This window comes from Apteryx rowi, unplaced genomic scaffold (genome assembly GCF_003343035.1).
Source record: "Apteryx rowi isolate R43461 unplaced genomic scaffold, aptRow1 scaffold_158, whole genome shotgun sequence".
NCBI lineage: Eukaryota > Metazoa > Chordata > Aves > Apterygiformes > Apterygidae > Apteryx > Apteryx rowi.
Window position 1 is genome coordinate 801,353 of NW_020447841.1, and position 14,248 is coordinate 815,600.

General features: G+C 38.8%; 1 protein-coding gene across 8 annotated transcripts in view; it reads right to left on the reverse strand.

Annotated features, from left to right (window-relative positions):
* TTC7A (tetratricopeptide repeat domain 7A) overlaps nt 1-14,248 on the reverse strand; it is a 192,874-nt gene that overhangs the window by 60,133 nt on the left and 118,493 nt on the right. For all 8 annotated transcript variants that reach the window (XM_026059482.1, XM_026059485.1, XM_026059481.1 and 5 more), the window contains 2 exons: nt 5,734-5,850; nt 1,884-1,981 (listed from right to left, as the gene is read on the reverse strand). In XM_026059482.1, the coding sequence (XP_025915267.1) occupies nt 1,884-1,981; nt 5,734-5,850 (215 nt within the window). The remainder of the gene's footprint in view (nt 1-1,883; nt 1,982-5,733; nt 5,851-14,248) is intronic.

Sequence of the window (14,248 nt, forward strand, 5' to 3'; positions counted from 1 at the left end):
TGACAAGCATTCTCAAAAAACTCAAACCATGCTGCAAGACGGGTGTAGCTCAAGCCTGGCCACACTCCTTTCTCCATACAATTACAAAGCAAGGCAAGGGATTCCTCGAAGAACAAGTGTATCCTGTACATAGCATTAAACACTAGCTAGAGCTGAAGGAGCAGGGATGAATCCAGGATACAACCAGTCTGAGCACCAAAAGCCAAGCACTGTTTCAGTAGCAGACCAGGAACTAGATGGATAACATATGTGCTGTGGCATAATAATATTTTGTTTTGTCTTCTATTTCTTTTCCAGTAATGCTTAGTGAGATGTTTCTGCAAACTACCTACAGTATCTTCCAAACCATTTTCACAGCATGTATCCATTGAAACTGAAAGTCCATTTTACTGACCAGTATCAGGGATGATAGGGGATATTTCTGCAAATCTTCACAATTACCTTCAAATGATTTTGTATCACCAGGAAACGTCTTCCTGTCACATTCACTTACTTTTCCAGATCATTCTTAACATGCCAAACTGCACATATTCATCTGTAATTTATTTAGTATATCCCCTTTACCTGTCTGTGCTGTATTTGTCCTTCACCTGTGCTGTATTTGTCCTGTTCCCTTTAAAAGCCAAATACTATAGAACACTGATACATACAAACAATGAGAAAAAGGATTTAAACAAAATACAGAGACTCACCTCAGCAAAGGGTAATACAAGAGAAGTGGCATAAGCAGATTAAAAATTACATAAATATATGTATATAGAATCAATAAGATTACAATATCATAAATACAGACCCTAAGGGCTCAACACTGCAAACAAAAGTAAGAGCAGACACACTGAATAATGTGTGAATAATGTGCCTGAGTGTTGGTGTGCTCAAGACCTAACCTTGTAATGCATTTTAAACATTAGGGGAGTGTAAATGGGGGCTATACACATATAATTGAATAAAAGTCATACATTTAACACTGAGGAACTTGGCTCCTCTTCAGCCATGTATGCTGAGTGTGTGACTTCAGTTTTGCCAGTACTAAATGTTCAAGATTAAGACCTGAACAAACCATAATCTCCTGACCTTGAAGCATGAAGCTTGCTTAAAAGTTTTTAAAAATAAATAAGTTTTCATATATTTTTTGTCCATTTTTTGAACCAGTAATGTTCTTTTTTTTTCCCAAGTGTTTCTCTATATCCAYAAGGGTAGAAAGTTGCTTCCCTAAAAAAAAATAAAATAAAATAAAAGGCAAGTTTCTCACATAATTATCTGATTTTGAGAGTTGGGGTTTTAAAGGAAACACCAAATATCATGAGACTCATGATAAAATCACAAGTCAGAAGCACTGTTAGAAAGTCTCCTTTACCCTTCCTGCCAAGATTAGCTTTGATGTCTCAGTTACTTACATCCGACAATATGTGTTACTGTTGCTATATATTTACCATATAGTAAGCATCACACAGTTTATGTAAAAATCCAAGACCCAATCATCCTCTAACAGAAAATGACATTCACATTCAGCTTTCCAAAACAAGAATATTATTAGCTGGCATGAACAGGACACTTAAAAGTGTTAAATTTGAGGGGAAAAAAGGGGGGGGGACTGAATTAGTTATTGCAGAAGTATAATAAACTCTCTTCTAATACATTTCATGCTTGTCTCAGAGAGCTTTGTAAAAGAAAGTAGGAATCCATGTCTGTCTGTGTTTTTATAAATGGGGAAGCCGAGGTACAGATAAACCATAGTGACACACTTAGCAGCACAGAAGCGGCCCTGGAGACAGGTCCAAGAGCAGAGTCCATACCTTCTGACTCCCCACCAGAAAATAACACGTTCTTCTCTCACAAAAGTACATACTTAGGATGGGAAAGCAAAAATCTTGTTTCCTCACCAGAATCAGTGTCATGAGCATCCGGGAGTGAGAGATGCATTCCATTATGCTTTTTGATCATCGGCATTTCTGTAACACTACTTTCTTTCTCAGAGCCACTGTAAAGAAACAAACCCGTGTTATCTAGTCACCTTTCAGCAGAGAGACCACGCTTTCCTCAGAGCAGGCAATAATCTCATCTAACTTCTACTGGAACTGAAAACTCAGCCTTCGTGGTGCAGGCAATCATCTTCTTGAATGTGTCATTTTAACATCCCCAGCCCCCCAAATGTAGCAGAAATCAAATACTCAGAGACACAGTGCCCAGCAAGGGCTCCAGGAGGTGCGCCACCACTGATTTATGTAATTGTTGAGGTCTTCATGAACCACTGCACAAGGACCATGTTGCCAGCTGGGAGCCAGATCAGAGAAGGCCAACCAGCGCCCCCCCCAACACACACCAGGAAGAAGCACTGTCCCTTGGGTTTATCGGCAAAAGGATTTGTTCACAGGTCTGCTACGCTAATCCTTTCAAAACAGACCAATTACCATCTTCCATACAGGTGCTAATTTCTTCATTTCAAAGGGATTATCTTCTCCTGTGTAAGAGGAGGAGGAGGAAAATAAAAGCTACTACATAGTACTGCATTATGAAAGGAAGAATATCTGGTTTGCTCTTTGACTTGACTTCTGTTCTCAGCAGAGGTCTTCCAAAGGGAAACTCTGATAAAACCTCGGGTGCCTAAAYGAAAATCACTTAATGCAGATCTCCTGAGCCTTCCTGTCACCACATAGACTGCCATTCCCCTAGGATCAGATGGTGATGATATCTCCTCTCATCATCCATTAAGGGACAAAATATCAAAAGGAGAAGTGACTGTCCTCACTACTTTTTTCTGGCACACTACCAAGTGTGCAGCTCAGCCTTTAGACAATATTGCCCCAGGAAAAAAAGTTATCACAGACTCATGATTGCTCTGATGTCTAGTTTTCTAGTCTAATCAGTCCTTTGGTATGGATTGTACAAGATTCCCTTTGAATTTGCATTAAGCTAGCAAAAGAATTAGCTTGGGACTGCTATTTGGTTTTAAACATGATTATTCTGTTATCATAGAGAACAACAGAAAAAACAAACAAGTCTTGTCCTTACCAGCTATACAGTCTAGGATTGAAAGCTACTTATTGTCATTCATCATAGTCATAATCATATTTACAATAGCTAATTAACCTTTTACTTGGGCTTTGTAATCCAAATTATAGTTTCTGTTAGTGGGCCCTGAATTCTTGGCCATTCAGATTTGTTCACACAAACCTCTAGCCTTGACTGGGCTTCCCTGACTTCTGTACTGTTTTACACATTGACATGCCATTTGAAATTATCTTGCTGTGGCAGACGTAAGGAAAAACTAAATTCTCTGTACTGCACCTCTGTCTKGCCTACCCAGAATTTGCACAACTGTTATTGCCTTGGCTGGGGACTACTCGTGGAACTGCAGGAATATCCCCTTATTGCTGGTGCATTATGTACACAGGAACATGGCAGAGGCACTTAAAAATATAACTAACGTGAGGTAAAACATGTTTTGACGCATTAGTTCAGCACCAAGATGTCAGTGTTTAGGCACATGGCTGAACACTGACTTATATGCCTATATACATTATATATTATATGCCTACATAAAGGGCAGCTGAGGARACTGGTGGATAGCATAGGTTTGGCAGTAGTAAAAACTGACAACAGGAGATCAGCATTCAGAGTAGTCTTGATGAGATGGCCTCAGTCAACAAAATGCATCTTAATACAGCCCATGACATGGCCTTTTAACTGGGAAAACAGACTGAAATCCCAGCCTAATAAGCAGATGGAGYATATCCTGCAAAACAATAATTCCCAGAGGCTTTAATAATCCCTGGAAAAGGGCTGAACATGAGCTCCTCCTTCAAAACTGCAGCACAAGGCCTTAAACCAAGAATGCCTTTCCACACACCAAAGAAGGGACAGTAGCCAAATCATTTGCCACATGCATACAACAATGGAAAGGCTGATAGTGGGATGCCAAATGCAGCTCCAATGTCCATGTTTTAAAAAGTAGTTGAGAAAGTGAATAAAAGAGTCACAAGAAGAGCTGAAGGAAACACTTTATTGTTATTGTTATTTAGTTTGTTATTCAGTTATCAGAAAGAAGACAAGAGAGGACTGGAGCATGGCATATGAATACCTGCCTGGGGAGAAAATATTGGGCACTGAAAGACTCTTTAGTCCAACAGAGAAAGTCATAATAAAGATTGCAAAGCTGGGAAACTGAAGTCATACAAATGCAACCAAATGTAACTAAAATGCAACTTAACAGTATGGGTGATTAGCTACTGATTGAACTAGTGAAGTGTTGTATACACCAGATCTCAATTTCTTTATACAAATGCAGGCTTCTCTTTTTCAAGAGGCTCTAAAAAATGTCCGCGTCCAACTCCCACTGACAAAAATTTCCCTTAATTTCCTGTGAAAACCCAACCCAGAGTATTTTGTAACTGTTAGTTGATACTGCTGCAGTTTGCTTCAAAGAAGGGGCTTCCTGGGTCACTGAATTCAGTCTTTAATATTGCAGGTACCAATTTCATTCTTGTTACTTTTCAAGCAGTACCTCCCAATAAAGAATGTGGCGTGAAGAATTTTTTTTAGAAAGCCAAAAAGTCCCTCTGGGAATAACAGTGAAATATACATTGGAGTTCCTAAAAACAACCCTCATTTTTGTTTTGTTTAGGCTTGTATGGCTGATGCTTATCAAAAGCCTAAAGCTGTTGCCTCTTGGCTCTTTAACTGTAAGGGCCAAAACACAGCTTGGGACCCAAATGCAGTACAAATGGCTGAACTATTTGTGTGTTCTCCAACTTACTCTCTTCACTCTCCAGTCTGCAGTCCTCCCTTGCAAGAGTAAGTCTTACTCAGTCCTGTCTGTTCAGCTTGGATTTGCTCAGCATCATGAGGACTACTTACAGCATAAAGATTATTCGCATGAGAGGTACAAGACTGAATCCTTACATAAAGAGTCTAGGGCTTATGGAAATCAACAATTCCAGCCTGTAAGAGGCCATTTCTCTTCTGCTATGTAAGTGTCTTGATTTTTGTGCTTGGTTTGCTGCTGATAAGCTGAACCAACAAGGAATTTCTAATAATACCTCAAGGTCAACACAGACATAGATATGCATCATTCTGTACATACAGTTCTGGTGTTTATAAGGCCTATGTAAATACGTACACAAATTGGGGAATACTACAAACTTTCAGCAACTTGCTGACRTGACTGTTGCCATCAAATATGCTGTTCTTTCCCATCAGACACAACCTCTCTGGACATTACACGTAAGAGGTAAGTACAGTGTCAGGATAACTTTCCCAAGATAGTTGTACTGTGGTACCATGACTGGAGCAACATCCAGAGTGGGTGGGAAGGAAAATCAGCTTGGTAACTTTCACATATCTTAACTTATTCAGCTCAGGACTGTGCCTCCCCTCCACATTCCTGGGTAGTAAAAAGCACTACAGACTCATTCACCTGAACAACAGCAAAAAGATGCTCAGCACTATTGGGAAAAAAAAGAAAATCAGTCCTCCATTCTAGACATCTGAATAAGGATAGAGATGTTCAATTTAAACATCCAGATCAGAAACTCTTGGTTCAAACTGCTTCTTAAAATCTTGCTTTATTATTATTATTTTTTAAATCATGGCTGGAAATATTACATGTTTCTTTTTTAAACAGTTCTGTTTATCACCCTTTTTGCAAAGTAACTTCAGTATCTGGACAATTAAAGAAGAAAAATGCATTTTCATTATAAAATCTGAACTTGTTAGACTATGGAGAAAGCCCACCTGTGCTGTGAAACATTATATACCATCTGCCACATCTGCAACATATGTCTGCAAGTCACCAGAGCCTCTTCAGGTCCTTTATGTACCCATTCCAGTTTTACTTTGGTGAAGAGTAAGCTGCAAGATGAAAAAGAATAACTTTGCTTTATTGGTGTCTCATAAATGGGATGTGGAGAATCAGTATCACTCTAGTGAGATCCTGGCAGCCAGCATTTTTACTTGCTTTTTATGTCCAACGCTACAAGAAAACAAGAATCCCCACACCGTAACACAAAACATTTCATTTGGCTCAACTTTGATTCCCCACAAGGAAATGAGAGGATTAACAATATTCCTCAGCTGCAGTCAAATTTGCGTCACAAAGTTGGCAGGGCAGTGTTAAAAGCAATACATTACAAAATTAACAAGGTAAAACACACAGTGAATCTCATTTTATTTTGGACAGCATTAAAAATAAAATAAAAAGGAATTGCCATAATACACAAGCCAAACTGCTTTTTTAGCTTGGTATCTTCCTATGGCATTGGCTTGTATAATAAATTTTGGACAAACATGGGGGAAAAAGCCCAAAACACTTAATAAACCTGCACAATTATGTAATGCCTCACAGGAAGGAAACACATCTTCCTAACTCCAGCTGGCAATCATCTTATGCCTCCAGGCAAGACAACTGATAGCCCTTGCACATTTTTGTTCTAGCTAGTGTAACTGCAGCTGCTATTCTTATACCTAGAGAATATGTACTTTCACAGACCACTGGAATTTAGCACAGTTAGGTTAAGGAGAGGTTAGGAGACAGATTTGGTAATGACACAACTTACCACTGAAGCTAGAAAAGGAAGATAAACATTCAGAACCAAGGGAATTTGTCTGTCCCCTTTACTATTTTATACACCTACTCTAGTGTTTACCTTTGCTTTTTTGTTACTGATAGGAGCAAAAAAAAAAAGCTTTTAAAAACAGCCCCTGCTCTTGGAGATGCGGAGCCTCCTACCTGAAATGAGGTGTTCTCACTAAGGTTCAGGTACTTATTTTGGGGGGTAGATTCATGGATAGTTTGAACAAAAAATGTGATCGTGGAGGCTCTCCTAAAAAATAAAAATGGGACAAAACTCAAAGGAGTTGTTAACGATGGAAACTGGCCAGTGATGCATGTGGTTCTGTATCCCTTGGTTAACTGGGCCTGTATGAACGAGGCTTGATTTAATACAACAAAACATAGGATTCATGTACTTAGGAGCAAAGAATATATGTCACGCTACAAGGATGGGAGGTTATACCCTGGAGTGCAATAGTATTATTGAAGACAGTCTCATGAACGTGAAGTTCCTGAACAGTGATATAGTTAAGAGGTCAAGCAATCCTTAGTACTTATATACAGAAACACTATCAAGTAGGAGTTGGAAGATGTGATTATTTCTGCTTGCAGCATCAGCGAGACCCACTGGAATCCAAAGTCTAGTTCTTGTTTTTAAATTCTAAAAGGAGGCTAAAAATTGGATGAGGTTCAGTAAAAGGTTAGGCTGATGACCTGAAGTCTAGAACAACATATTTCATAAGAGGCTTAAGAAGCTCAATTGATTTAGTTTATCCAAGAAACAGCAAAGAAATTTTTCTACTCCAGTCTGCAAACACCTACATGGAGAAGAGATTCCTAATTGTGAGTCTCTGATCTAACTGAAAAGGCATCAGAAGATCCAAGGATGTGTTGGAAGCTGAAACTAGTCAACTGGAGATTATAAATAAATGCAAAGACATAACCATGAAAGCAAATAACCTTTGTAGCAACTACCCTGAGTACAGTTAATTCTGTAGTCCTTAAAGTCTTTTCAGCAAGACAGGGTAACTTCTGAAGAGCTCTGATATCGCACAAGTAGAAGCTATGGGTTTGATGTAGAGGTTCATAAATGAGATGCTTTGGACTGTGCTGTGCAGGTGGGTGAAAGTACATGATTGTCTACCATCCTTCTGGCAATGAATCCATTAAAAATATTCTACTAGTTTATGAAACTACCACATCGAACGATCTATGCTATTTTAAGTGTACTGAATATCTTTTAAATCACTATGAGCTTTCAAAGCAAAAGGCCTTCTTAACCACTGTATGACCTCCCTTGTGGCAGGAGAGTGGTGATCAAGGAGCCTAGGGCCTAGAGAAGAAAACAGTCATAACACATCCCTGAGTAATTCCACACCAATGGACATTGTAAGATACCAGTGATAATATTAATGAAATAGAAGAACATAAGAATGAAGAACTGGGTAACAGTCAACTACTATATAGTAGGGATATATTAACAGTGTTCCTCCTTCCTCTCCTATCTGTATGGATATAGATGGCTTAGTTATGTGCGGGCGATTAAAATAACTACATAATAATTCAAATAGTGCAGTTAAACATTAAAAAGACAAACACATTACAAACATGTTTCTTTCCATTATTCTAATGCCTACTGTTTACAGTGAGTATATGACAACTTCTTTGGATGAACATGCAATGCTCTGTCTCAGGAGAGAGAATAATTAGCGAAATACAGAAAACAAACAAATCCCTTGCAAAAACATAATGATGTCTCAGCAGGACATTATCGTCAGTCGTAAGAAACAGGCACACAAAGGTTAAAAAAGAAATCACGTAACTTTAGCAATCGCCTCTGCAGTGGGACATTACCAAATCTCTGAGCTACCAGGTGTGGTTGGATGTTGCGGCAGCTCCCCTCCAGAAAGATGCTGTTCATGTTCTTATATATAATAAATAGACCAGACAAAAGTGCAAATGGGAAGAGCATAAACAGCAAAAGGAATCAAAACATTCTGACAACAAAAGTAATGCAATAAAACATGAAAATTATAAGGTGGAAATAAAGCCAGTACATTAGGCAGTACATGCTATATGTATTCCACAGCTTCTAAGAAGTTTTGCAACAATAAAAATAGATAAAGAAGAATACAGGGAAAACTCTCAAGTGAAGCATGTGACGCAGTATCACTCTTACCTCAAGCTCATGATTTTATTACAGAGACAGCACTCTTGCTACAAATAAATCTAATGGGTCTACTATCATATCAGTGTGTGCACACAACTCCCATAAAATTCCCCATAAAAATTATGTATGCACCGATCTCACTTTATTAAATTTTCTTAATATCATTTTACTGTACCTTTGCAGGATGCTTTTAATATTAAGCAGAGCAGGCTTGTAAGAGAGTCAACATATAAAAATAGCCCTGAGATTATCAATACAGTCATTGGTAATTCTGTTAGCCCCTGAAAATGAAAACAAAGTGCTCTTGGCTAAAGCAAATGTATAAATTGTTAGTACATATGCGTAGGAAAAGAGAGCAAAAAATCCACAAATCATTCCTGTTAAAGTGTATAATTTCAGAGACAATTACAATGGAAAATAACCAGTGCTTACTCTTGATACTGGACTCTAAGCTCCCTCTCAAAACAGGTTTTTTTTTAATCGCGTATGTGGACAGTACCTAGAAAAAAGGGCTTCTAATCCCTGATGTAACTTCATGTTACTGTCACAAGCAAACATATCTATCTATCATTTCATTATGTGAATTCTGTCAAATTGAAATCTTTATATAGATGACTTTGCTGAGACAAATTAATTYGTATGAAGCTCTGAAAATTCAAAATTAGGTTTTACACATATCATTATTTCAGTTGTATGCATGACATAAGTAGTTGCTATAATATGCCAAGCACCAACAAAAAAATCAGGGACTGAAATATAGGAATGCCTAAGAAAACTTTCAGCAATAATAAGGCTATATTGGTTGATTTCAGGAGGTACTCAATATCTGTTTTCATAAATATGATTTCAGCTGCTAAGATTCAACAGGTCTCAAGGACTGAACAAGTACACCTAGTCTTCCTGAAAGATTTCTAATTTTATATGGCTAAATGCTCAGCTGTTAAGTTCTTTTTATATTGCCCTTGAAGAAAATATAACAGTGAATTTTTTCGTAACATTGAAAATCTATTGAGTTTTCATTTATTAATAATTTGTGAACAATTAATAAGTGATTAATACTTATTATCAGAAGGTTTCAGATGTGCATATTGTGTACTATAAATGCTTATGAGCACATCTATGGAAGAAGTTATAAGTTGCTAGGTTTAGTAATAACCTATTAAGTTTTTGATGCTACAGGAATATATAAAGATTTATTAAGCAGTAAATTATTAGGACTTTCTAAGCTACTTTAAAATGGAAGTAAGAAATGTAGCCCTTTAACTATACGTTTACACAACATCATCATGGGACCTCTGAGCCCTACTATATGACAAGCAATAAATAATAATAACATTATAATAAACAATAACACATTCCACTGGTTTTGAGTTTGAGAAACTAAATTAGRAATAATGAGTGTTATGTAGTCATTTATCAGTATGTTTTGCCATTCACTGGCTGCTTTTAACACCCTCCTACCCCCTGGTTTACCAGAGCTTGTCAGCAGCTGCTCAAAGATCTGTATTTCTTTGAGCTTTACCAGATCAGTGCCATCATTTCCCAAGGCCTTTCTTTATTGACTCAGATTCTTTAACTCCTAAACCTACACACACAACTGCTGTGTTGATTTTGGATTTTGAAAACTGAAGGAAAAAAAACACCACAGTAGTAATACGTTCCAACTCATGGAGATGACTATACACCTTATAATGAAGTCACTGAACTTTTGCAACTAATATTCGTATTTTGTTTCTTTCTTTCATTAAATGACAGGATATGCATTCGTGTGTGTGTGCGTGTTTAAAGCCATGTGTCTAGAGAGAGAGAGAGACCAGAGTCCTCTCTGTCACAGCTCCGAGGACAGCAACCGCAGTTTACCCCGTGACTGCTCAGTGGAGTCCTGGAGCAGAATGAGTGCATCGTAGTGCCACAGCACAGCCGAGTCCAGCTCACCCTGGCTGCCTCCTATGAGCCCTGATAAATACTCTATGCCAGCTCCAATAAAAACAGGGGAATGCCCTGACCCGGATGGGTAGATGGCCTGAGGGTGCTCTCAGAGGAACTGGGAAGGGTGGATTCAAACTCCCTACTCACAAGAGAGGCTGCAGAGCTCAGGTATCCCACAGCCGGGAGAAGCACTCCTGAATCAGTTTTTTTCCCCTTTAAGGGAATGGCTGCAAAAGGAGGACACAGATGGTTACAGGATATGGACTGATCTAACAGAACTAGAAAGGGGATGGAGCAGACAAGAAGAATGATCAAAGTTATGGAATGCTTTTGATATATGAAGATAGTAAATAGACTTCTCAGCCTGGAAAAGAGTAGGCTGAGAGAAGAGATGACAGAGATTTATAAAATCATGAATAGTGTGAAGAAAATTATGAAATCAAAGTGGTCTGCGTTGTTTTAATGAAAGCACTAAGGAATACCCAGCAAAGCAATCAAGCAGCGTGTTTAAAATAAGCAAATGAAGTGCTTTTTCATACAATGTGTAAGTAAAGGGCGAAACTCATTGCTACAGGATGTTCTGGGAGCAGACACACAAATAGGTTCAAAAAGGGATTAGATAAATTCACGGATGACAGGCCCATCAGGGGTATTAAACACAAACTAATGCAACCTTTGGCTCCGAAAGCCTCTGAGCCACTCAGCTGACAGAAGCAGGGATGACATATGAGGGGAAGGATCATCCTACTGCCATGTTTCTCTGTGCTTTCCCCTGTGCATCCACCAGTCGCCCTGCTGAAGACAGACAAGCTCTTAGCTAGATCAAGAATGGCCATTCTTATATTTTGATATAGCATAAATATGATTGCAGCCTATGTTCTTTTTATAGCCCAGATTGTCTGGTCTCGTTTCATCTGCCGGTACAAGAAGACAAGGTACTATGTAACTGCGGTATCTTCACATCAAATTAGCTGTTCAGTTTACCAGTTGTGAGCTAACTTCAGTGGCGAGTCACCTATACGAGGCAATTAGTTCCAGGTATACTCTTTCACCATAACCATTATAGTTTCATTAGCCTTCCCAGAGCACCTGCTAAAGCACTAGTTGTTTTATCAATAAGAAAAAAAAATGGCAAAATTGGAACACTGCTTTTAATATTCTGCATTTTTGTTGATAACATCAACATCAAAGTTGTTGTCTTCTCAAATAACTCTGTGCTTCTTGCAGAGTCTCCTGACATTTAAGGGCACATTCTCTAGTTAAATTAATGCCAGCAGTACTGACTGCAACCTCCTTTTATAACTTCATGCTGTGCCATGTTATCTATTACTTTCCCTACAAAAATAAATTGATCAGATACTTAAAGACATACAGCACGTTCTTACAGCTCCCTGCCCATTTACCTCACAAATATGAATAAAAAATAAAATAAAAACAAGAGGCTTGGTAGTATGTCCACAAAACAACAAGCTTCAGCCCAGGAAAACCAGCAGACTCAGAGCTGACATCTCCTTTAGAAGAACATCCCGCTCAGAGTCAAGCTCTTCCTTGGCAACAGAAATTCAGCTAATGTTGCTCTGTGAGCTGCAACTGTGACACCACTGTATAGGGTAAGAACGGCTTTCCCAGAGGAAGATTTTGGCTATATAAAAGTTCACAGGATGAAGATAATTTTCTAGACCTGCCCTCATGATACACAGTATCTGGAAGGCTACTGCACATAGAGTAGGAAGGAAATGGAAGAAGAGATGGTCAGAAAAGATAATTTGCAGCACTGACCTTTCAGAGACTCCACAGCAAAAACAAACAAGCGGTCACTGGCACAGCTCAAGTCCTGGGTGGTGTTTTTTGAAATGCCTCCTTTTGTAAGCTGTGGGCATGTGCCTGCTAGCAGACAGGCTTCCTGTCAATCAGGTGAAGGTCCTGTTGATGGGCTATGGTGCATAACTCTGCATGGACCCAAACTTCACTTCTCAAGACAAACATGTCTGCAGCCAGTCTGGTAACCTAATATACCCATTTTAGCACTCGGTTCCATAAGACTCACTAGCAATGCAGAGGGCAAATATGTTTCAACATTAATATGGCCCATCCAGTGACTGTCACTTACACTGAAAGATGATTTTGTAACAAATCCCCTTTAYCTGCTAAATTCAGGCAGGTTGGCACTTAAAGGAAAAATAACAAAGAACTAACAGTCTTTGCTGAAGAAAAAGCACATTGATCTGCTGGGGAAAAAAAAGCATTGAAAGTCTTCCTTCTCTTCATCTTTCCTCAGAATTAAGCCATGCCTAATCATATGCAAAAAAACAAGGCACAAAAATGCAGGCGATCAGCATGCTTTTTTCCTTTCAATTGGATCATTCATTTGGAATCCCAGAGTTGCCATATTTCGCCCTTTGTTAAGAATGTAGGAATGAAGCTAATCATCAGCAAAGCTGATAAAAACTCTGAGTTTTTTTCATCCCGTATTATATAGGATTCCTAGGGTGATGCACCTGAAAAGAGTTTTCACCTTCCTCTTGCCCTGATGAGGAACTGGCAACAACATGACTTTGTGTGAATGAAAGCACATGTCTCAGCTGGCGGAATGGTCAACTGCTAAAACCCATGACATTGTCATTATCCCCACAAAACTTCTCAACAGGAAACAAGACACATCCAAACATAAACTGTTTTCCAGAAGKGTGGGCGACGCAAATGCACAGACAGCAGCAGAGAACAAGGCTATTATAGAATCTTTATACTGTCAATGCCTGTTACAACATTAAAGAGAAATGCTAACTTTGTCACATCAATGAAGAACATCAACCTCGACCCCACCAATCTGCACTTCACTCACATGTACAGTTTGACAGAATTTGCTAGGATTATTTGATTACCTACATACATGCAGCTACCAGGTCTAAGTTGCTCATTATTTCTTTTTATTCTCACTACCATGAAGAGGCTGCCATCAAGCAGTTACAATCACACTGTACTACACATTAACTAATTATACAGCCAAATCACTGCATTCACATTAAACAGAAAAATCAGTCTACAGTTTGGCCATGCAGAGTGTTTTCATCAACTTTTTATAAGTAACTTCTCTGCTTAGGACAGTACAGTGGAGTTTCCCTTGCAACAGTTCTGTATGTTTTAAACTGAGGTTTAATTTTCAAGTGTCTCCCCATGTTTGTCTGTGAATTGTTTTTTCTCTGATAGGCTCCAACTACAAGGAGCACGCCTTTGCACTAGACACTGCATGAGCATGTTTGAAATTAGGGGCCAAGTCGCAAGCATTTGAGGGCTGAGAACTTAGAAGTCTACCTCCTATTTAATTTCAACCATAAATTACTTAGGAATTTGATGCACAGCTTCTTCAGCAGATTTGATCCCTGACACTTAAATTCAGGTGACTATGTGGTCAAGTATCTCGTTTGTGGGTGAAAACTTGACACCTACACAAAAATGTGCAAATGTCAGCGCAGCTTCAGAGACAGTGCAAACTGTGGTCCACTGTATTTCACTCAGGGGTGGCAGTTTGACCAATATCATTTAGCCTGGACTGGGAACACGGGAGAGACAAATTCGGTTTCTTGCTCTAGCACGGCCTC